Here is a 25,000-nt window from a genome sequence, read left to right on the forward strand (position 1 = left end):
TGTCTCACAGCTTAGTGCTCTATATCATGATCCTGTGTCTCCGGGACGATCCCAGGCCGTTCTGTTCCTCATGCTGTGACGAAGCTGAGAAAGTCCATTCAGGACTTGAAGAACAAAGCTTTAGGAAAGGTTTTGAAGGGGTCAGGGCAGAAGGGGGGTAACGACATGGCGACGTGTTGCCATGGTAACCCAACCTTTTTCTGGGAGAAGCTAACTAACACTTAAAATCCCGAACTGTGATTCTCGGGTCTGATACATGAAAATATGATTTTTGATCGGTTTCTTTCTCTTTTTTTTTTTTTTGTTGAAATGGAAGACAGACAGACAGACAGACAGACAGACAGAGAGAGAGAGAGAGAGAAAGTTTGCTTGAGGTCAGAGGTTAAAACGTCCCCACATAAAAAGGCTGTGAAGGTTTCAAGGGCAGTAAAGGTTCTGTGCCCCCCACCCCCAAAATCAAGCCTTACCAGTTCTACAGCCGGAGGACACGCGGTGACAGTAAACTAGACGTATCGTACATGGTGAAGAGGGTAAACTACACTTGGAGGACGTGGTGGTGGTGTGGGGAAACTAGACATGGTGGTGAGGGTAAACTACATGTGGAGGATGTGGCGTTAAAGGGGAACAATACTCATGGAAGATGTGAGGGTGAACTACACATGGAGGATGTGACGGTGAGGGTGAACTACACGCGGGGGACGTGGTTGTGGTTAAGAGAAACTACACGTGGATGAGGGGAAGGGGTGACTAGGGGTGGTTTGGTGACGGGGAAGGGGTGACTAGGGGTGGTTTGGTGACGGGGAAGGGGTGACTAGGGGTGGTTTGGTGACGGGGAAGGGGTGACTAGGGGTGGTTTGGTGACTAGGGGTGGTTTGGTGACGGGGAAGGGGTGACTAGGGGTGGTTTGGTGACGGGGAAGGGGTGACTAGGGGTGGTTTGGTGACGGGGAAGGGGTGACTAGGGGTGGTTTGGTGACGGGGAGGGGGTGACTAGGGGTGGTTTGGTGAGGGCGAGGGGGTGATTAGGGGTGGTTTGGTGAAGGGGAGGGGGTGATTAGGGGTGGTTTGGTGAAGGGGAGGGGGTGATTAGGGGTGGCGCGAGGACGGGGAGGGGGTGATTAGGGGTGGTTTGGTGATGGCGCGGGGGTGATTAGGGGACGGTGCGGGGACAGGGAGGGGGTGATTAGGGGACGGCGTGGGGGCAGAACTCTTTATTTTAGAAGACATTAGACAGAAGATGAGCGAGAATCATGTGACTGAGCTCCTCTAGACTGAGAGGTTCAGAGCTCAGAGCTCAACTCCCACAGCTCAGTGTAATGATGCTCTCAGGGATGGATTTCATCTCTCACAGCTTAATACACAAACATCAGCTGCGGTGAGTCGGGGCTTTACTCTGGCAGAGCTCCTGCAAGCTCGTGTTGTTGTTTAGTGTTTGGTGTCATGGCAGTGTGACGAGGTCGTCCCATGAGGCCGTGTACCAGGACAACTCAGCTTTGTGTAAACACACATTAGTTGTTCTGTTGTTTGACAATGAAAAGCTAATAATCACCTGAGGGTGAAGGAGAAACTGGATCTATGTGCTACTCCTGCTGTAGGAGTCTGAGAGCTTCATCACACTGCTGCTGTGTTCCTGCTTCAGCTCTACAGTGGTGTTCATCAGAGACCCCACGCTGACCCTTCACGTCTAGACAGACGGGAAACGTGTACGATAGTAAGGCTCGAGCCTGCCTTGGTTTTTGGGACGTGAAAAAGTGGGCGTGGCTTTAATTTTACTGTAAAAACAAGTGCTGCGGGAAAAAACTTTACTAGTTCATTATTCTTGATTGTTTCTAGATACAGACTGCTAAAAGATGCATCAAATCTCTAATAGAACTTTTATGAATTATTATAATGATACTATTTATAATCAGTGAGAAATGTAAGGAGTGTGTGTGCAGCCTTTTCACCCCTCAGCGTTTTCAGAACGTCGTTTCACACGTGCCTCAGCAAATCAAAAACATTCATGTCATGTCCAGCTGATCCTGAATACGCCTCACTTCTGAGATTAGATCAGATCTTTTTTTGGGGACAGTTCTTTAGGACACTTTAACCTGTCAATCTGGCGGATGCGGCAGTGACGAAGGTAAAGGAATTTTCCAGGATAAACCCCACAACCCCTGCTGTTCTGGGGAAGCTCTGGCCCAGACGTCTAGACATTGCAGTGTGCAGTATCAGATCCCCACACTTGACCATTTCTCCTGCTTTTTGACACATCATGCCGGAAAACTGTTTGTTCACCTGCTGTATAATAAGCTCCGCCCCTTCACATGTGTAAAGAGAGCTGTTTTAAAGAATGAAAGCCGATGGAATTCCCACCTCAGTGGTTTCAGACTGCAGAAGATCAGCCGCGTTCTGGACCCTCAACCCCGTTAGAACGTTTTTTACAGTAAAATCTCATTTCATCTCATCATCCACATGAACTACTTCTGCAACAAGTGCGTGACATTGCAGCAAGGACAATGCTGAGGACGTGTGTGTGTGTGTGTGTGTGTGTGTGTGTGTGTGTGTGTGTGTGTGTGTGTGTGAGTTAACAAAATTTGATGATGATTACTTTTGATGATTTACTATTATATTTTGAGGTTTTGAAGGTTAATTGTAACAGTGAGATTTGCGTATAATTGGGGTAGGACAGAGGCTTTATGTTACATCTGAGACGTTAATAAGTAAAAGCTGCAGGATCGAGTGAACAGTCAGGAGGCTCTGCTCATCCCTGATACCATATCTGTGTGTGTGTGTGTGTGTGTGTGTGTGTGTGTGTACGGCATGAGAAGGGTGAGCCGAGTTTAATAACCTGTTATTATTCAGGAGTGTGTGTTTCAGATGAGCAGGATGAAAAGGTGTGTGTGTGTGTGTGTGTGTGTGTGTGTGTGTGTGTGTGTGTGTGTGTGTGTGTGTGTGTGTGTGTGTGTGTGTGTGAGAGACTTTATTGTGAATGAGATCTCCTGCAGGACACTGAAGCTTTTAATGTGGCCTGGATGGTTTTATTAGAACTATAGATTGCGGTTGCTGTGGTGTGTTTGGGTGGGACACGTCTCTGTTATGTCCTGCTGCCAGCTGATAACACATGGGGCGTGTGTGTGTGTGTGTGTGTGTGTGTGTGTGTGTGTGTGTGTGTGCGCGTGCGCGCGCGCGCGAAGTAGAAGCCCATGCTTTGCACACGTCATTGTCTCCGACACAAAAGCCGTAATGTATGCGAGCGAGAGACTCTGCTCTGATTGGGACAGAAACGACACTGCAGATGTTTGGAGATGATGATTAGATTATGATCCTGAGGACTGAACCGTGTGATGACACTGCAGACACGATGGTCACTAGTCAGTGTTTTCGGGTTCTCTGTAAGACTCGACCCATACATCGATCTCTGCATGTCGATTGGTCAGTGTCTCGTCTCCTTGACGACCCCGTGTGTAAGCAGAGGCCTCTGTGACGTGGCTTATTTCCATATTCAAATGAGGAAAGTGAACCTAGATGGCTGCATGTAAATGACAGAAATGCCGCGTGTTTGTTTCACTCTGAACAACTCGCAGCCTTTTACATTTATATTCTTTTAGCGAAATATCAAAACCAGAAAAAGAAAAACCTTCAGTCTAAAAATCTCCAGGATTAATGTGGTGTGTATCAGAGGGTTCAAGTGCACCACATGAACAGATTTGAACAGTGTGTGTGTGTGTGTGTGTGTGTGTGTGTGTGTGTGTGTGTGTGTGTGTGTGTGTGTGTGTGTGTGTGTGTGTGTGGCGCGAAACAAACAGAAAGATTAATGGAATTATGATTTATATAAACTGTATCAGGTGACCAGACTCTTACTACATCAGACTCTTACTACAGTCTGATCCTTTCATACCAGGAACACTCTATAATCTATAAAACAGAAAGTGAAGTATTTGGTCTCTGTTTAGTTTGGTGTGTATTGTGTGTGTGTGTGTGTATAGTGTATAGTGTATGATGTGTTGTGTGTTTGGTGTGTGTGTGTGATGTGTACAGTGTGGGTTTGTGGTGTTTGGTGTGTGATGTGTACAGTGTGGGTTTGTGGTGTTTAGTGTGTGTGTGAGTGGTGTGTGTGTAGGGTGTGTGTGTGTGTGTGTGTGTGTGTGTGTGTGTGTGTGTGTGTGTGTGTGTGTGTGTGTGTGTGTTATGTGTGTAGGGTGTGTGTGTGTTATGTGTGTGTGTAGGGTGTGTGTGTGTGTTGTGTGTTTGTGTGTGTGTGTGTGTGTATTGTGTGTATTGTGTGTAATATGTGTGGTGTGTGTGTGTGTGTGTATTATGTGTGGTGTGTGTATTGTGTGTGGTGTGTGTGTGTGTGTGTGTGTGTATTGTGTGTGGTGTGTGTGTGTATTGTGTGTAATATGTGTATTATGTTTGGTGTGTGTGTGTGTGTTGTGTGTATTGTGTTTGGTGTGTGTGTGTGTGTGTTGTGTGTATTATGTTTGGTGTGTGTGTGTGTTGTGTGTATTATGTGTGGTGTGTGTGTTACATGTAGTGTGGTGTGTGTGTTGTGTGTGTGTGTATTGTGTGTTACGTGTGTGTTGTGTGTGTGTGTATTGTGTGTTACGTGTGTGTGTGTGTGTGTATTGTGTGTGTTACGTGTGTGTGTGTGTGTATTGTGTGTGTTACGTGTGTGTGTGTGTATTGTGTGTGTGTGTGTATTGTGTGTGTGTGTGTATGTGTGTGTGTGTGTATGTGTGTGTGTGTATTGTGTGCTGTGTGTGTGTGTATTGTGTGCTGTGTGTGTGTGTATTGTGTGCTGTGTGTGTGTGTATTGTGTGCTGTGTGTGTGTGTATTGTGTGCTGTGTGTGTGTATTGTGTGCTGTGTGTGTGTATTGTGTGCTGTGTGTGTGTAGTGTATGTGTGTGTGTGTGTGTAGTGTGTGTGTGTGTGTGTGTGTGTGTGTGTGTGTGTGTGTGTGTGTGTGTGTGTATTGTGTGTGTGTGTGTGTGTGTGTGTGTGTGTATTGTGTGTGTGTGTATTGTGTGTGTGTGTATTGTGTGTGTGTGTATTGTGTGTGTGTAGTGTGTGTGTGTGTGTGTGTGTGTGTAGTGTGTGTGTGTGTGTGTAGTGTGTGTGTAGTGTGTGTGTAGTGTGTGTAGTGTGTGTGTGTGTGTAGTGTGTGTGTGTAGTGTGTGTAGTGTGTGTGTGTGTGTGTGTGTAGTGTGTGTGTGTGTAGTGTGTGTGTGTGTGTGTGTAGTGTGTGTAGTGTGTGTGTGTATTGTGTGTGTGTGTGTGTATTGTGTGTGTGTGTGTATTGTGTGTGTGTGTGTGTGTATTGTGTATTGTGTGTATTGTGTGTATTGTGTGTGTGTATTGTGTGTGTGTATTGTGTGCTGTGTGTATTGTGTGTGTGTATTGTGTGCTGTGTGTGTGTATTGTGTGTGTGTGTTGTGTGCTGTGTGTGTGTATTGTGTGCTGTGTATTGTGTAGTGTGTGTGTGTGCTGTGTATTGTGTGCTGTGTGTGTGTGTGTGTGTGTGTGTGTGTGTGTGTGTGTGTGCTGTGTATTGTGTGCTGTGTATTGTGTGTGTGTGTGTATTGTGTGTGTGTGTGTGTGTGTGTATGTGTGTGTGTGTGTATTGTGTGCTGTGTGTGTGTGTGTATTATGTATCAACTTCTTACTTGCTAATACATACAACAAACTGCTTTAATGAAACATTTATTAAACAACACAAGTCTCTTTATTCAGTGCACTTCAGGTTTTTTTTGTACCCGAGTCTCCCCCAATCTCCATAACAACACAGTTCCATGTTCCTCTCTGCTAATGATATGAAATCTAGAAGACTGGATTAAGAAGCGCGATAAGAACCTAAAGCCTGGGACTTTTTAGATATTACATCTTTAAATTACTGTTTATAGTCTATATTTCATTTTATTTAACTGTAAATTCATATAAACACTGTAAATCCTGCACTTGCTGTTATTGCACTCTGGTTAGACCCAAACTGCATTTCGTTGCCTTGTACTTGTACATGTGTAATGACAAAGTTGAATCTTATCTAATCTAAAATATTATAAATAAAATATGTGAAATATAAATATTTTACAAAGATATAATATTTTTCTGTATCTGCAGCCCTACGACGCTGAGCCCTGACCTGTAGACTGCTGACCCTGGATCATGAAGCTGCAGCAGAGCATTCTGGGTCACAGTGGTGGTGGTGGTGGTGAGGAGAGACGTACGTGTATAAGAACTGATTCCTGAGAAGAAGAGGAGCATTAAATACATCTATATTGTGTATAAAAGCTCTTCTGGTGTTGGGAGGAAGTTAAATCATCATTTTGTGTTTAAATCTTTAGGAATGGAAAATGTTTATAATATTTAACAAATTATCTCAGAGCCTTCAGTCAGTCAGGGTTCCTTTAAGCTTTTCCCACAAGCTGCCCATTCAGGACTGGCTTGGGCACCGACGCCCTCTGTGACCCCGTGACCCCCACCATGGCCAGTGGGACAGCATCAGCTGACCCAACAAAAGTGAGCCTCATCCCTGAAGCTCCTTCCTCTCCAGAACCTTCCGCATCCTGTGAACCAGACTCCAAACCCAAACAAAGATCTCACCTGAACCTTTTAACTAAAGCTTCAACTGTTCCACCACCTCCACCCCTGCCTCCTCCACTTCCACCCCAGGAACAGACCATGCTCGGTCCTCCAAACGGCTCACGCAAGAAACGCAGAGTCCGCAGCTTCTATTGGAAGCCCATTCCGGAGGAGAAGGTCCGCGGCAAACCCAACATCTGGACGCTGGCCGTGAGACAGCAGCACTACCAGATTGATGTGAGGAGCGTGGAAGAGCTGTTTGGTCAGCAGGAGGAGGCACGTTCACAGACCTCCACCCGCAGTCCCCGAATAGGAACAAGCAGAGGTTCCTTCAAGGAGAGCAAAGACGAAGTGAGTGTGTGTCCCTCATCATCTCAGTGTTCCTCATTTATTCACATCATTTTATCTGTCCATCAATTCCGTCTATCCATCATCTGTATGATAACAGAATCTCCTGAGACTGCAGTGTTCTGTGTGTGTGTGTGTGTGTGTGTGTGTGTGTGTGTGTGTGTGTGTGTGTGTGTGTGTGTGTGTGTGTGTGTGTGTGTGTGTGTTTTCGTTCTCACACTCTGAATAAACTTTAATCCTCGTGTGGGAATGCTGTAAGAGCTTCAGCCTCTCCGCCTGCTATTAATCACCACACCAGACTCTGAGACTTTGTTGTTTCTTCTCTCAGGACGGAGGTAACACTGTAACAGCGTGACCTCGTTCTAACTCGCACGTAAACAGCTCACGCCTGCCGCAGTGCCAAAGATTCATACAAACACCATCATCTTCCAACCTCCAGTCTCCATCCTCCAACCATCTGAGCTCATCTCCATCACCCTCATTAAAACACAGAGGTCCCAGAATATACAGAATAATGTTCATTACTAATAAGCTCCGCCTTCCTTTCTGTAATAGCTGACTAAGCTCATGTGTAGCTCCGCCCCCAAATAAGATCGCTACTGATGTATTGAGAAATCTGTAGATACTCGATAATCAGCAAAGAGCTTCAACACTGACGTCAAATGTTCAGTAAGATAAAAACTGTGAACCAACACCTGATAGTCGTGTTTACCTTATTTCCCACACACACACACACACACACACACACACACACACACGTGAAAACACACACAGCTGCAGAAACACGCCTAACAACTTAAACATCATCCAATCTGACGCAAGATGTTTGTTTTACAAACACCACTGGGGATTTGGACGTGGAAGTGACCCGCTGTGTTGTGCTGTGTCACGGTTACGGTGCTGACGTGGTTGCCATGGTAGCATGTCGTTTATTCAGCTCCATGATCAGCCGGACCGGCGTGCAGTCGCTCGGTGATAACAACGCTTCAACTGCTATTGTTCAGAACTCCGCTGTAATTCCACACGTCATGACATGTGAGCCGCGGCTTTCGCATGCGCGCACACCACACACACACACACACACACACACCCTGGTATCGTCATACCTATTGCTGATGTTTTTTACGTTAGGATAAAGTGGCTTGCTGCTGTGGCGCCCTCTAGTGGTGACAAGTAACAATACTGACATTTATACAACCTGAAAAGTGGAGGGGTTGCACACACACACAAAGAACAAAAAATTCAAGTAATTTTTATTCTCTTTCCGCAGATCAGCATTTTAGGCTCAAAAAGAGGAATGAACATGGGCATTTTCCTCAAACAGTTTAAGAAGTAAGTGTGTGTGTGTGTGTGTGTGTGTGTGTGTGTGTGTGTGTGTGTGTGTGTGTGTGTGTGTGAGAGAGAGAGTGAGATTGGATTTTGATTGTGGATGATTTTAGCTGAACAGCACGTCATGTCCCTCAGGTGTAATCAGGCTTTAGTGGAAGACGTGCGTCTGGGAAACAGTACACAGTTCGGACTGGAGCCTCTGAAAGAGCTGCTCAAACTGCTGCCTGAGGAGGAAGAGGTGATGCACCCATCATCATCATCATCATCATCATGTTTTAAAATCTCGTCACTGCTGTGAAAATTAAACTCTTCTATTCTGCTGATGTGTAGATCAGAAAGTTGAGGGAATTTAAAGGAGATCCAGCGAAGCTCACCATGGTGGATTCCTTCATGTTTCTGTTGATCCAAGTACCCCGGTAAGATACACACACACACACACACACGCCTCTTCTATTGTGGTGTGTTTTTAGTGTTCTGCAATATAAATACATACCTGAATAAAAAGTCAACACTGGTAGACATGGCTTTAGAGTAGGTGTGTGTGTGGGTTTGTGTGTGGGTTTGTGGGTGTGTGTTTGTGGGTGTGTGTTCCAGTTTTGATGTGCGAATTGAGGCCATGGTCTTGCAGGAGGAGTTTTCTCCATCTTGTTCAGCAATGAGTCGAGAGCTTAATGTTGTACGCTTGGCCACAGAAGGTAAGACCAAGTACACACACACACACACACGCACGCACAAAATCTCACAAACACACTTTTTGTGTGTGTGTGTGTGTGTGTGTGTGTGTGTGTGTGTGTGTGTGTGTGTGTGTGTGTGTGTGTGTGTGTGTGTGTGTGTGTGTGTGTGTGTGAGAGAGAGAGAGAGAGAGAGAGAGAGAGAAATGAGAAGTTGTGATGCAAGTCAGATGTTTTTTGTTGATGTCACTGTCAGAGTTAATGATGTGTGAGGAACTTCACGCCATCCTGCACCTCGTCCTACAAGCTGGAAACATCATGAACCAGGTAAGGCTACACTAGAGGTTCTGCACCGTGTTTTTTCTCTGTAGACTACTGTAGAAACTGCACCTCTGAATAATGATGAAAGGTGTCGAAGATGTTCCTCAGGTCACAACTCAAAGCAGAACCTGGACCATGAGGACTAATTGCTTTAAACCTTTAACATCTTGACTGATTCCACAGGGAGGTTATGCAGGAAATGCTGTGGGCTTTAAGCTCTCCTCACTCCTCTCACTAGCAGATACCAAAGCCAACAAGCCAGGCATGAACCTGCTGCATTTCGTGGCCTTGGTAAGTCTCATGGTGAAGGCTCCTCTGCTCGTTGCTCAGATTTCTAGCTCTTATTTCACGTTTTTCTGTTTAAACAGGAAGCACAGAAGAAAGATGAAAATCTTCTAAAGTTTCCAGAGAAGCTAACGCATGTACAGAGTGCTGCAAGGTAACGTCAGTGTGTGTGTGTGTGTGTGTGTGTGTGTGTGTGTGTGTGTGTGTGTGTGTGTGTGTGTGTGTGTGTGTGTGTGTGTGTGGAGAGACTCTTTTGAGGTGGACACACACATCACTGTATTCAGACTTATCACTGTGTATTTGTGTCTTCTCTTGCTTTTATTTTCCTCTGTTGTTTTTTTTTTGTTTTTTTTCTGTAGGATCTCGGTGGAGAGCATTGAGGCAGAAATCTCCTCACTCAGCATCAGGATGCAGGTTCTGGAGCAGAAGATTCAGGAGGATGCTGAGCTGCTTTTACAATTTAATCCATTTATGCAGGTCAGATTTCTACCAGGATCTTTCTGGTATCAGTCACACAATAATCTCCAGGTTCCAGTAATCCTGTGTGCGAGTGCTTGTAAATCCAATTAATGATGCAGAATCATAAATAATCTTAACCATAGCTCGGGTTAGGATTCAGATTAGATTATAGTTAGAGTTAGGATTAGGTTATAGTTAGGGTTAGGATTAGGTTATAGTTAGTGTTAGGATTAGGTAAGGGTTAGGATTAGGTAAGGGTTAGGGTGGGGATTAGGGCTAGGATTAGGTAATAGTTAAATTAGGGCTAGGATTAGGTAAGGATTAGGGCTAGGATTAGGTAAGAGTTAGGATTAGGGCAAGGATTAGGTAATAGTTAGAGTTAGGATTAGGATTAGGTAAGGGTTAGGTAAGAGTTAGGGTCAGGGTTAGTGTTAGGATTAGGGCTAGGATTAGGTAAGAGTTAGGGATAGGATTAGGTAAGAATTAGGATTAGGTCAGGGTTAGGATTAGTTACAGTTAGGATTAGGTAATAGTTAGGGTTAGGATTAGGTAAGGGTTAGGGTGGGGATTAGGTAATAGTTAAATTAGGGCTAGGATTAGGTAAGGGTTAGGTAAGAGTTAGGGTCAGGGTTAGTGTTAGGATTAGGGCTAGGATTAGGTAAGAGTTAGGGATAGGATTAGGTAAGAATTAGGATTAGTTACAGTTAGGATTAGGTAATAGTTAGGGTTAGGATTAGGTAAGGGTTAGGGTGGGGATTAGGTAATAGTTAAATTAGGGCTAGGATTAGGTAAGAGTAAGGATTAGGGCTAGGATTAGGTAAGAGTTAGGATTAGGGCTAGGATTAGGTAAGAGTTAGGATTAGGGCTAGGATTAGGTAAGGATTAGGGCTAGGATTAGGTAAATTAGGATTAGGGCTAGGATTAGGTAAGGATTAGGGCTAGGATTAGGTAAGAGTTAGGATTAGGGCTAGGATTAGGTAGAGATTAGGGCTAGGATTAGGTAAGAGTTAGGGTTAGGATTAAGTAAATCACCAAAACAACAACTAAGTAGAATTTTATAGAATAACACCTTCATTTTGTATTTAAATGCTGAGTTGAAAAGGAAGAATGAACCGAAGTAAATCCATTAATGATGCAGAATCATAAATAACCAGTAGGTGGCAGTGTAACAGGTCTTAGTGCTCATAGGCACAACAACAAATTAAAAGTAGTGACGTGAAGAGCCAATCAGAAAAAAGAAGAGACAGCCAGTTTAATGAATATTATATTATTCTGTTTCTGATAAAATTGTATGTATGGTGACGCAGTGATGGAAACATCTGTAGTCCAGTGAACTGGAAGAACACTGAGCTCACAGTGAAACAAACGTGTTTTTCCATGAAACATACAAAAAGTAAAATCTTTAAAAGTGTATGAAGTAAAAAATAGGATTCATGTTTCCTTTATCGGAAAGTAAATTACAGTATAACATTTTTCCTCTGGTTCTTTGCCCATTAGAGTTCGACACAAAGTCTTCAGAACCTTAAACAATGCGGGCTGGACCTGCGAAAGGAGGGCAACGTTCTCATCGATTTCTTCTGTGAAGACAAAGACACGTTCAAGCTCGACGAGTGCTTCAGGCTCTTTCAAGACTTCTGTCTCAAGTTTGAGAAAGCTGTGAAGGTACAAATTCAATATGTGACCCAAAGTCTTTCTGGTGGCCAAGAGTTTGTATGCTCTTGTTGTCAAAATAATTGCATCTTTTCTTCACACTGCCTCTTCGGTGTATTCGGTAGGATAATCTAGATCGAGAGCTGAAGGAAGCTGCCAGGCAGCAGCGTCTCCGTGAGCTGGAAGAAAGGCGCATCGCTTGGGCCTCTGCAGATCTGAGCGCTAGCGGAAATTTCGCTCGCAGCAGCAGTGAAAATGACGTGGATGTTCTCAACAAAGATGGCCTTCTAGACTTCTTGATGCATCCCCGACCTCACAGTCCCCACAGCCCATTGGGGCGTTCTGCAAGCGCCCGCCGTTACCGCCACACAGCTACAGAGCGCAACCTCCGTGGCTTCCTGGAGGTGTTTAATGACATTCCCAAAGCAGACATCAATAAATTTAGCAGCCTTCCACGTTCAGGACGTCCTCATCAAAGACGGACTATAGCCTGGATGACCACAGCAGATGACAACAGAGAGCTGGGGCCTCAAAACAACAAACTCGGTTATGAGAACCTGGCAACTTCCCCACAGGCACAGACTGAACCAATCAGCCCCCTGGCTAGATACTCGGTGTCGGGCTACATTAGGGACATTGATGTTTACAGTAATAATAATTATGCAGGTCACAACAGGAACTGGGTGGAGAAATCTCAAGATATATCACACATGAACAACAGAATAGAAAAACACACGTTGATATCTGGGCCTCAGGCCTTTGAGCTGTCAAATGCAAATGACAATAATAATAGCAGTTATACACCACTGGATAACCAAGGCGTTACTGCAGAGGTAGAGAAGGAAAGAGACCCTCCAAAAAAAATAACTTTCCCAGACACCCCTCCATCTAGTAGGGGATCTGAAGAAGCAACATATTCTGGAGCAGTTTTCGACACCCACATGACTTCTCCCCAGAGAGAGGAGGAAGAGGAAAACAGCACGGTCTCCTCGACAACATGTGACACGCCTTTGCCCCTTGACCCCTCGTCCAATAAGAAAGCTATTCTCTACGTACTGGACTGCACTGAAACGGATTGTTCTGTTATGTTGGACTTCTCGGAACTTGAAACTCCCCCTGTCTTCAAAGAAGAATCACAACTTGACATCAAGCCCCAGGACAGCAGCTTGCAAAGTCTTCTTCAAGACCCTAGTTCTCTTTCTTCCAACTTTGCATCTTTGTCCACCAATGATCCATCTGTTTCTGTCGAAGAACCATTTGATGAGAAACCGGCAGAAGAGCTCCCAGTTACTCCATCTGTTACTAGAGACGAGGCAGACAGTGACAACGTTGACATGGCGGAAAGTAAAAAGGGTGGTGGGAAGGCAGTGCATATAGGTAGCTCCAAACCAGCCAACCTAAAAAAGGTATCGTCTAAACTCGCTGGCACTCGAACAGGACGTCCTGCAAGAACCCTTACACCAACCGAGACCAGACACTTGCGCAAAGTGGTGCCAATCACCAAGGCGAGCCGTTCTGGCAGCAGTGTTAAGAGAGTAGAGAAATCTTTGGAGCTTGAGAAGGCAGCATCAAGACGTCCACTACGTGACCAGAGCATGCCAGCAAGAAAAGGTGATCGGCAGGGTAGAGCTGCTCGCCATTCTAGCGTTCCTCTAGAGTCTAAGGCGGAAAGAGGAACAACCACAAGTATTGTAGCTTCTCAGTGGGCTCGAGATCCCACTCCACACAGGCCTTCCATAAAGAAACCGACTGCCAAACCTGTCCGCAATATCCCCAAACCTCCAGTAGAAGAGAAAATGTGTCGCTCTACCATGAGAGCTTTAGCCCAGGCTCAGGCTGTTTTGGATGCCAGTTCTCCTCAAACACCAACCCATGCCCGGAAGTCTGCTTCACCTCTGCCGAGCTTTGCTCGCAACACTGTTGCTTTCTCTTCCAGAACCAAAAAAGACATGGCAACGCAGCCTGCGCCAGGGACTCCACTGAAGAGCTCAACCTTATCGAGAACTTCCTCACTGAAGGCGCCTTCTGGCAGTAGGACAAACTCTGTATCTAGCGGACACTCAGCCCAAGGCGAGGAGAAACCAGGTGGATCTTTGAGGAGGGTTCAGAGTGTCTGGGCTTCTGGTCGAAACACTTTACGGAGTGACACAGCTGCACCACAGACTGGGCAGGAGCAACCACGAAAGAGTAGCAGTTTCTCAGAGAAATCCTTCCTGCTGAAAGACTCCCCAACTGGCAAAGTTCTCAAGCCTCTTTGGAAGTAGAACTGATAGACAAAAAAGGCAATACAATTTCACACACATAGATTTTTATTTTATTCATCATCTAAGACGTATCTGAATGTATCTAAAGCCTTTGACATGTAGCTGAAGTTCTACGTATTGAGCTAGTGTTCCAGAAGAGACTAGCTGCTGTCAATATTTGACAACTCATTCTAGTGGTAGCACTTCATCCATAAAAGGATGTTTACGATGGCCTTTTAAACAGCAGACATTCAATGTTGCATCACCTTCACACACTTTAATCTCCTTTTCAAAGCTGGAGCCACTTTGATTTGTTATATAACGTACTTCCTGCGACGTCACATTATCGTACGGCATGTTTTTAAAATCGCAAACCTGACGTGAAATACACGTGAGCGAAATCAGGACCAGACACTCTGGTCAGGAGAGTCTACTGGATTCTCTGAGCTAATGCACCTGAGAAACCTGGTTCAGTGTTTGTAGTTCAGGTTCAGGATCAAGCTTTTCTACTGAAAAAAGAATAGTCACACACTGTTGCTATGACTACTACAACTGCACTAACGCAATAAACCACAGGCGAATCACTTTCAGTTTAATTAAACCACTGATGATGTTCAACATAATTCCATGTCTAATTGGTTCTGGAACTGTAGTATATACAGTGGTGTGAAAAAGTGTTTGCCCCCTTCCTGATTTCTTATTGTTTTGCATGTTTGTCACACTTTAATATTTCAGATCATCAAACTAATTTAAATATTAGTAAAAGATTAACACAAGTGAACACAACATGCAGTTTTTTTTATTATTTTTATTATTGAGGGAAAACAAAATACCAAACTACATGGCCCTGTGTGAAAAAGTGTTTGCCCCCTAAACCTAATAACTGGTTGCGCCGCCCTCAGAAGCAACAACTGCAATGAAACGTTTGTGAAAACTTGCAGTGTGTCTGTTACAGCGCTGTGGAGGACAATTTGGTCCACTCATCTACATTGGAGGGTTTTCGAGCACGAACCGCCTTTATAAGGTCATACCGCAGCATCTCGATAGGATTCAGGTCAGGACTTTGACTAGGCCACTCCAAAGTCTTCATTGTGTTTTTTGTCAGCCATTCAGAGGTGGACTTGCTGGTGTGTTTTTGGATCGTGGTCCTGCTGCAGAACCCGAGTTCGCTTCAGCTTCACGAACTAACAAAAAAATAGGAAATCAGGAAGGGGGCAAACACTTTAAAGTTGTGTAGCAAATGTACTTGTGCAATCGATAACTCGCATTTCATTAAGTATATGCAGAATAATCCGGTATGAACACTTTAGTCTTCACATTAACAGGAAGGGTGGGGGTTAAAATCTGCAATCTGATTGTTCTGCATCAATAGAAATAATCCCTGGTTATTTGTTAGCTAAGTTGAAGGTTTCCTGGTTTAAGGTTTGTTGTTGCTTTGTTCAGTGGAAAAGCTTTACAGGTGTGTTAGAGCAGGTGAGGGAATCCAGGGGCCGGAGTGTGCATCCTGCCGCGTCGTGTCTCACTGAAGTGTCTGTGATTTAAATGCATTCTGTGCATGACAAATATTTATGAGTAGCTAATGAATGTGTGTAGGACTGTTCAGATAAACACTGCTGTTGCAGTCAGATTTTAGGAGGTCAGGGGTGCATACAGAAAAGTTTCTTAGCGACTGTAATGCTTTGAATTCAGGATCCGAGCTGCTGCATCAGGCTGCTTTGCTGCTCTTAATACTGTATTTGTGTCTGTTATTTTATTGCTACGGTTTTTTTTTTTTTTTTTTTTGCCAAGCCATATTTGTGATCAGGAGTGGCAAAACCCGGTCCTCGAGGGTCTCCAGGAAGAAATTCATCTCTGAACTCTGAAGAAATAACACAGTACTTTTTAGTTCAAATCACTTCTGACTTAATAAATCAAGTATTATTATTATTATTAATATTAATATTATTATTATTAATATTACAACCTCAATTCCCCCAAAAATTGGGGCTGTTGTGTAAAATGTAATAACCCCATATTTTATTCACATTAGAACATAGAAAATATATGAAGTATTTAAACTGAGGAACAGTCTATTAAACAAAAAAGGTCCTTTTAAATTTGACGGCGGGAGATAAGAGATATTAAAAAAGATACGGCAACTAATAAGGTTCATCTCCCGCAAGTCAGAAAGACGTGTTGCAGGTCATCGGGGTTATAAAAAGACGATCTTTAAAGGCGGAATCAGTGTGCGGAAAACCATCCAGACGATCCAATCATTTACATAATATCATCAAATGATTCCGAGAATCTGGAGAAATCTCTGTATGCAATGGACAAGGTTGAAGAACAGGCATGATTCTATAATGGAAATCGCTGCATGGGCTTGGAAACACTTTCAGAAAACATTGTGTGTGTTTACAGACAATGTCCTCCAGACTAAAGAGGAGAGGGACTATCCCAGCCTATCATTGCTCACTTCAACAGAAAAATAGGACAAAGATGATGTTGAGGAACTTGAATTCTGTATCAGACACGGATGGAAGAACATATTTTATCATCTGAAATTCCAGCAGGTGGTCCCCACCGTTCCCAGATGTACAGTTGTGAAAAGACCTGATGCTACACAATGAATCTTTGCCTCGTAGCAACATTTTCAAGACGAAACAATTCAAAATGCCCTCATTTTTCCTTAAAAATTTTTTTTATTTAAACTTCCTCAATTTTTTAAGCTCTATTGTGAATAAAATGTGGGTTTATAAATCATTACAAATTTTTGTTTTATTTTATAGATTATATATTTTTGGAGTTGGGGTTTTATTATTATTATCATTATTATTATTAAAACAGAAAAAACTGAATATTTCTACCTCTACAATCATGTTTCGCCACCTCTGATTCATTCAAGTCAATACTGACTTTTTTTTTTTTTTCTTCATTTTGCAGTTGATGTTTTGCGGGGTTTTTTTGCCATTCTGTCGTGTGTGTACGTTTGTGCAGCAGTATAATGATATGATATAAAAGTTCATGTTGTGATGATGCAGTATCTGTACAGTGGACTGATGTAGATTTCAGCTCAGAGTTGAGATTTATTTCCTCGACTTCAGCACGATACGACGTCTGTGTACTTTTTTTTTTTTTTTTTTCCAGGCTTTGCTTGTCCTTTCTATTGAAACTGTTGCCTGATTTTTCTGTAATTGTAAAATTAAAATCAGTAGAAGATAAAGAATTACAATGGGAAGATCTCGGTTTTCAGGTTTTGTACCAAATTCTTTGACAGAACGGAAGTTCACGGCGATGAATTCGGCCCGGCGTCGGCTGTAAATCTCACAGATTGTGTCCTTGATTAAAAAAACAAAAGCTGAGATTTTGTCAGAATTTCTGATCAAAGGTCTGAGGAAGATGTTCAGATGAAACGTTGAGCTTATTTAAGACTGGAGAACAAATGCTGGGTGAAAAATCGTCACTTCACCCTGAGTGTGAACGGTTTCTGTTGGAGCCGTCTGATTGGTTAATGAACGTCTCCATAACGATCTCTTGCTCCAGCACTTATTGTATTCTGACCTTTCTGGAAGAGCAGCAGCTCCGGTTGTCTGAGATCAGGTGTGTGTTATTCGGCACAGAAAACCCTGTGGTCGCTGACTTTCACACGGTGTTCGAGTTGATCTAAAGACGTCACAGCAACTCGCTCGGAAAACAGCAGAATCTTCTCTCGCTCTGTGATTGAGCTGTGAATATCACCAGTAAAAATAGCACACCGATTCACACACACTTCTGCATGTGGACTGGGGTGTGTTCTATTGTGCAACAAAAACATGAACCTGAAGAAAAGATGTTTGTTTCAGGGTCAAATTATTGTCCTGCATCGAACAAACAAAACGATTAAGGAGATTGCTAAAACTGCCGTCACGCATTTTTCAACCTGGAAGGATCGAGATGAACGTCAACGACTACGGAGAAACGCGGTCTTGGATGATTATGATCGGAGAGCGTTTAAACTTCTGATCAAATTATAACAGGAGAAGTGTTTAATAGTGAAAGTAAGAGAATTTTCACACAAAAACACACAGGAACTCAAAGTATTGGGACAAAATATCTGTGTGGCTTTAAAGAGCCATTAATCACTGAGGATCATCTGAGGAAGGGGGTGGAGGAGTTCAGGTACCTGGGGTCAACAGTGCAAAGTAATGGAGAGTGTGTTAGAGAAGTAAAGAAAAGAAGAGTAATAGCAGGAGTGATTTGTGATAGAAGAGTATCTGTGAGAGTGAAAGGGAAAGTTTATAGGACTGTGGTGAGACCTGAGATGTTGTATGGATTAGAGACAGTGGCATTGAGTAAAAGACAGGAGGTGGAGCTGGAGGTAGCAGAGCTGAAGATGTTGAGATGTTCGTTGGTAGTGATGAAGATGGACAGGATTAGAAATGAGTTTATTAGAGGGACAGCGCATGTAGGACGTTTTGGAGACAAGGTGAGCGAGATGAGATTGAGATGTTTTGGACATGTGCAGAGGAGGGACATGGGGTATATCAGTAGGAGAATGCTGAGGATGGAGACACCAGGAAGGAGAAAAAGAGGAAGACCAAGGAGGAGGTTTATGGATGTGCTGAGGGAAGACATGCAGGTAGTTGGTTTGAAAGAGGCCCATGTAGAGGACAGAGGGTGTGTGGAGATGGATGATCCGCTGTGGCGCCCCCTCATGGGAGCAGCTGAAAGACGCTTACCACCACACACTTACACACTGAAACTCTTACAATATACAATAAAATGACTTCTGGTAAGAACTGTATTGTAAGGAAATGCATCGATAAGAGTTTCAGCAGCCGAAATAGAGCAGGTGGAGCCCTCTGCTGGACACTTAAATCATTTACAGGTCTGAACTGAGCGTTTAATAACTAATGATTATTTATAAAACAATTTTAAATGTTTTTCATTTAAAGGCTATTTTTCATGTATGTCAGTATTCTTTCTAAATGGTTTTAACTGTTTATTAATGGAGTGGTTTACAAGATCAAATCTGAACATTATTGATCATAATTCTTTTTGGTTAAATTATAGTTATAACTTCAGTTGAACAAGTAACTGCTACTGCTTATATCTGGCTGTGAGACTTCATAGGGCGTCTATAGCAATCACAATTTCTAAGGAGGAAAGAAGATTGGAATATGCACAGATCTGTTGCAGCCTAATAACTGTTAAGGAGACTCCACTTCCCATCAGCCACTTCACTGTCACATGATCTTTATCACCTGATTCAGTGAGATACATGAAGACTCACCATGTGACCTTTTTTTTTTTTGTTAAGTTTATTGTTCATGGAGAGTTTTTGTTTCACGTTTGCCTTCACGTAATGCACACAATCTCCAGGGACTGAGAATCAGATGGATGACTTCATGCACGTTTGCCAATATCCAAACTCACTGTGAAAGATGAAGCCATGAAACCAGACATGGAGCTGAAAACAAGGTGAATTGCAGCCCATTTACCCAAAACAAGAAGAGAATAGTTATATATATATATATATATATATATATATATATATATATATATATATATATATATATATATATATATATTGTTTTTAAAATGTTAAGAACAAATGTAACTAGAAGTAGGAGATAAAACATTATTCACATTTCCATCACACCAAAGATCAGTACAATAGATCTTAATTATTTACGTGATTTCTGCAGTTTGAATTATGTCCAAATGCAAAAGACAGGGTTTTTGTTTAGGAAATCGGATTTTCTAGTAGAAAATGACGTGTATTACACCTGTCTCCATGTCAGACCTTCACTACATTTCATTTATTATTTCTTGTAGTCGGAGTAAAAAACTTGCTTCAGGACCAACACTTTTTGCACTCTTTCTTTGTCAGGTTTGGAGAGTAATGGCATTGGGGAAAAGTTGAAGAGCTTTTTTCCAGCAGTACATTTACAGTAAAATACCTGGACCTGAAAGAGAGGGTTAGACTTTTAAAAGAAATGGTTAGAATGAGCAAAAATGGGAGTGATGTGAGTTACAGAGAACATCGAAGCTACTGCACAAACACCCTGTATCTCTCAAAGATATATGGAGTCAACAAGTCAAATGTAGTGAATACAGAAGAAACCTGCGTAGGAACCAACAATAGATCTGCTTCATGATCTCCCACGGCTAGACAATAAAGACACGACCTACTCTGATCAGGCGTAACATTATAACATGAAGAACACTGATGATCTCGTCATCATGGACAGCAAGTAAACATTTTGTCCTTAAAGTTGCAGGAAGCAGGAAAAATGGGCTTGACAAACTGTGACGTCTAGACGTCACACCACAGCACCCCCTCGTGGACAGGGTCATGCACAGTTTTATGTCATTTTCCCTGCATCTATAAAGGATGAACACGTTGATAAACATATACACATAAACCACATAAATAAAACAAGAATAAACACAACACAAGAAATAAACGTATCAAGGCATGTAGTTCCTTCAAGCCCCGGTATCGCCAAGCTGCCACTCTTGGGCCCTTGAGCAAGGCCCTTAACCCTCTATGCTCCGGGTGTCCCTTACGAGGGAAATATCAAGGTCCGTGACGTGGGGCCGCCTTCCCGTGGGCTCACCACCTGCAGGAGGGACCGGAAGGGACGGTGCTGTGAGGATTGGGCAGCAGTCGAAGGCGGGGGCCTGCTTAGACTGCTGCCCCCGCGACCCGAATTACGGATAAGCGGGAGAAAATGAATGAATGATGAATGATGAAGGCATGTAGTTCCTTCAGTAGAGAATCTGCTTCAGCTTCATTTTCCCACCAGGGATGCAAGACAGGAAATAACATTATGACCAGACCAAAGCATCTGACATATTTAGGTGGCGTAATCTTAAATGATATATTTTGGAAAGAATCTTAAAAAACGTGTGTGTGTGTGTGTGTGTGTGTGTGTGTGTGTGTGTGTGTGTGTGTGTGTGTGTCACATCATTGTTAGGAAAGATTTGCAGATTTGTAAAAATGATTATATACGTTTTATTGAAAAACTTCTATGACTTTGTATCATAGAAGGAGGACGAACCCCCCAAGACCCCCCCCCCCCATTCATCATAGCAATTATAGAAACATTTGTACAACGTAGTAATAATAAAGGAAATGTAATTCCGGATTCTGCTGCCTCCAAAACCACCAGAATGAGCATCTTTTTCAAATATTTATGCAGTAAAACCTTGATGTGAAAATGTGAACCCAATTGAGTTAAGAACAGAAAAATTCCGGAGCGGAGCCCGTGATTGTGAGATTTCGCCGAGCCAAAGAAGAGAATAACAAGAAACAGACCTTCATACCAATATGCTAACTGACAGACAGGAAATAAACCAACATTAGATGATCTCAGATTGTGGTTTAAAGGATTTACATAGAAACAGTGAAGCCTTTAAAGTCACATACAAAATAACTCAAAAAACACTCAAAACACATGAACTTTCAACAAGCAAGAAATCACTCTTCTTCTGGTTAAAACATGAGAATACAGCCAGCTATATCTCATTATACTGATAAAAAAAAAGGGCCGTACACACACACACACACACACACATTTAGGAATATGCAAACACACAAATTAAAAATATAGTGACAACTGGAAAACCATTGGTGCTGATTTGAGTTGAGTTGAGTTGAGTTGAGTTGAGTTTTATTTCATTCTTACAGTTTTCACTTCTCAGCACTGCAGTTTGCGGATGCTGCGGTAGAGGCGCTTGATCTCACGCTGCCCTTTCTGCCAGCGCTTCAGTGAAGTGATCACCAGGTTCCCGTCCAGATTCTGACCCATCACAAGGTAGGTGGCGCTGATGTCACTCATCTCGTCACACATGCACTCCAGACCATCTCGGAGCCACAGAGGTTTCCTCAGTTCGTGTTCCGTCACTCCGTTCAGCTTGTATATGATCTTGCTCTTGGTCTCAGGAATGAGCTTGGTGTCACCATTCATGTAGGAGATCTCCTTCACCTTAATCTTCAGAACTGGAGGATGGAGAAGAGACGTAAAGCAGTAAGGATTGAGCTTTCGTTTGGAACAGTTTTAAAGTTCAATAATGTGCAATTTTCCTTCCCAAAAATCCAGAAATGTAGGAATATACCCCCTGAAGAACGTTCGTGACATACCAAAATTGTTTTTGCATAGACTGTCCACGATTTCATTTTCGTCCTCCAGCTTCTCTTTGCAGGCGTCGCACACCTTTGGTACTAAAAAAGAAAATTCTGGGTTATGAGGTTGTTGGTTTTTTTTGTTCTTAATCACAATCGCATCATGAAAATCTGTAAACATGTTGACTTGAGTTCACCATGTCCAGTCCCTTCACCCTTCCAGTCTTCTTCACTTGCACCCTTGTCCCTAACCTTCACATCTGATAAACTTCAGGATCCACACGCAGTGCTCGAATTGAGTAGGGTATCCGGGATTCCCCATGACGAGTAAAAAATAGACTCGGGGGTCCCCGAGATTAATGTAGTAAACAATGTATGAATTACACAACAACTGGGGACCCCCATAAGCATGGACTCCATCCGAGTACGGCATACAGAAGACCAAGTCAAAATGATCTACCTTCTGTAAAAATACATAAATAAATATCTATTTTTTAAATGGCATGTAAAAACATTTATTATCCAATTATTGAGAATACTTTTCTAGGGGGTACCAACAAATCTAATCTGTACATCCTTTGGCCCCTCTCTCTAAAGTAGGGCTCCTGCTTCAGTAAAAAACCTGAGACCCTCCACAGAAAGCCAAAGTTACTTGGTTGTATCTGCATCTGGATCAGAGCTCCTTTATACAAAGGCAGGCAATAAGACCCCCGACCTCTCCGACCCTTACCTCCGTGTGCCACTGGCCCCGGGGTCTCGGTGTCCCCCCGCGCTGGAGGAATGCACAAGTCGTTGTCTTCTGGAAATCGGGTACATTCAAGCATTTCGGGCCACGGGAATCCAAAGGCGGCCATAACGGGCGCACACGCGCTCCTGACCGCCTCGCAGAGGGAGCGGCACGGCTGGATCGGCTCGTCCAGATCCTCCAGACACACGGGCGCAAAGAGCGAGCACAGGAACTTGCGCGTGTCCGTGTGGCAGTGCTTGTGCACGAGCGGCACCCACGCGGCAGCCTGCTGCGCCGCCTCGCTCAGCGTCTCGTGCCCGAGCAGATTGGGCAGGCGCATGCGCGCGTACTCGATCCCACGGCACAGGTAGAGGTCGGTGGGGATCGGTGTGCAGCTGCTCCGGTGATGGAGCTCAGCATGATCCAATCCGTACATCGCGAGCGCATAGTGCACGGCGCACGCGAGGACCGCGGACACAAGCGAGCGCATGATGGGAGACGTGAAGCTGCGCGTTATGAAGTCGCATTAAGGCTGCACAAAGGTCTCACTGTGTGTGTGTGTGTGTGTGTGTGTGTGTGTGAGTGTGAGAGAGAGAGAGGGGTGGAGCGCGAGACTCCAGCTCTAATAATTGGTCCTGGTTTGACTTAGTCAGTCGCAAAAACTCGAGGTGAACGTGGGTTTGGTTTGCAGGAGGCAGACTTCCCCTAAGCTCAGATCCAGATGTTTTTAATACCCCCCCCCCCCCCCCTCACTCCTGGTTCCAAAATTCAATTTCTGTTTTGGAGCAGTACTTTGTTTTATTAAATCAAGAACATCTACACAGTATAGAAGGACATATTACTAAGGAGTGGAACATAATTACTGATCAACATTTTCCATCATCAATTACTCAATCGAAACAAGTGTGGAAGCATTGTAGTGTTTTTATTCTGAATATATTATAAAAAAAATATATATATATATATATATTTTTTTTTTCTTGGTTATAAATGTTTAATGCACCAGTATATTTACTGGAAAAACTAAATTTAAGCTCCAGTTGTTGTGTATTTATCCATTTTGAACTTTCATGTGGAATTTGTGAGATTTGTAGAGAATGCTGATGTTGTGGTGGAGGGGGTGGTGGTGGGGGACGGTCGGGACCCTTGTTCATTTCAGCCAATAGAAAAGTGCTCCTTTTGAACCCCATGGCTGCTGTATACAGGTTGTAAATTTTTTCCTTGACTTCTGAGTGTAAATGTGTCACACGGCCATTTGCACTAAGTATCCCAGTGTGCTCAGAGTGCTTAGGGGCGTTCACAGGCTTCTCCTTCTGCCCCAAGCCCTGTCCATAAAACCTAACCTCCTGACCTCTTGCTTTCCTGACCTTGCTGAGACAATGCCTTAAAGAGGTCAGTCACATCCCCATATCTAAAACGATGTTAAAATAAACCTTTAAAGTCGACGTGATTAATTAAACTTAGAAAAGGAGTAATAACGGAGATATTAAAACTCGTGATTAGTCTTTAACGTGTAGATGCAGTAAAACGGAGGATCGCTTGGTTCTCCAGTTGTGTGATGGCGCTGGTACCCACCACCCTCACGCACATCTGTAAATCATAGACTCGCTGCTGCACATGGTTTTGATATGTTTCTGAAGCCTGGATAAATTTTCCACTGTTTGATACGCTGCTCCATGAGAACATTAAATCAGATTTAAAGAGTGAAAGACTGTATATACTGTACACACTTCAAACAAAAGGTGGGGAATTAAAAGCATTCACTCTCACACACATCATACACACACTTCTTACATGTTATTGGATAAATATTTTTGCCATTTCTAGACATTTGTGAACTTAAAAAGACACATTTCTCTGTCTTTCATTTTCTCTCTTTCTCTCTCTCTCTCTCTCTCTGTGTCTCTCTCTCTCTGTCTTTAGTTTTTTGTCTCTGTCTGTCTCTCTAGAATTAGGGTTCGGGTTTTACACACACACACACACACACACACACACACACACACACACACACACACACACACATATATATATATATAAAATAAGCTGAATTTAAATGTAAAAAATGTGTTTTGTCATTAATTATTGGTGTCAGTTATAAATATATTTATGGAATTTGTTGACCATCATATATCTAAAGCTCTTCCACAGTGCTGAGAGACAGTAAACAGGAAACTGGCCCTGCTGTAAAGTCTGGAGTCTGTCATTTATCGGAATTTAATCCATCAAGCTGAATTGGATGAAATTTACCACAGATGTTTTTTCCTCTTTTTTTAAATCTCGTTCTTGGCCAACTTTTTTTCCTTAACCCTTTTCATTC

At 43.2% G+C, this 25,000-nt stretch overlaps 2 protein-coding genes across 2 annotated transcripts in view; one reads left to right on the top strand and one right to left on the bottom strand.

Moving 5' to 3' along the window:
• fhdc1 (FH2 domain containing 1) overlaps positions 1–25,000 on the top strand; it is a 106,059-nt gene that overhangs the window by 5,579 nt on the left and 75,480 nt on the right. The window contains exons 2-13 of the mRNA XM_083532351.1: positions 6,100–6,202; positions 6,365–6,912; positions 8,180–8,241; positions 8,374–8,476; positions 8,569–8,654; positions 8,833–8,933; positions 9,166–9,236; positions 9,414–9,521; positions 9,599–9,669; positions 9,875–9,992; positions 11,472–11,636; positions 11,750–14,390. Of these exons, the coding sequence (XP_083388477.1) occupies positions 6,463–6,912; positions 8,180–8,241; positions 8,374–8,476; positions 8,569–8,654; positions 8,833–8,933; positions 9,166–9,236; positions 9,414–9,521; positions 9,599–9,669; positions 9,875–9,992; positions 11,472–11,636; positions 11,750–13,888 (3,474 nt within the window). The 5' untranslated portion in view covers positions 6,100–6,202; positions 6,365–6,462 and the 3' untranslated portion in view covers positions 13,889–14,390. The remainder of the gene's footprint in view (positions 1–6,099; positions 6,203–6,364; positions 6,913–8,179; positions 8,242–8,373; positions 8,477–8,568; positions 8,655–8,832; positions 8,934–9,165; positions 9,237–9,413; positions 9,522–9,598; positions 9,670–9,874; positions 9,993–11,471; positions 11,637–11,749; positions 14,391–25,000) is intronic.
• sfrp2 (secreted frizzled-related protein 2) lies at positions 21,014–23,225 on the bottom strand. Its single transcript, XM_083532427.1, has 3 exons — positions 22,687–23,225; positions 21,975–22,055; positions 21,014–21,833 (listed from the first exon to the last, which is right to left on the bottom strand). The coding sequence occupies exons 1-3, from the start codon at positions 23,171–23,173 to the stop codon at positions 21,532–21,534; spliced, it is 870 nt and encodes a 289-aa protein (XP_083388553.1). The 5' UTR covers positions 23,174–23,225; the 3' UTR covers positions 21,014–21,531.

Source organism: Silurus aristotelis (assembly GCF_946808225.1).
Source record: "Silurus aristotelis genome assembly, chromosome: 27".
NCBI classification, from domain to species: Eukaryota; Metazoa; Chordata; class Actinopteri; order Siluriformes; family Siluridae; genus Silurus; species Silurus aristotelis.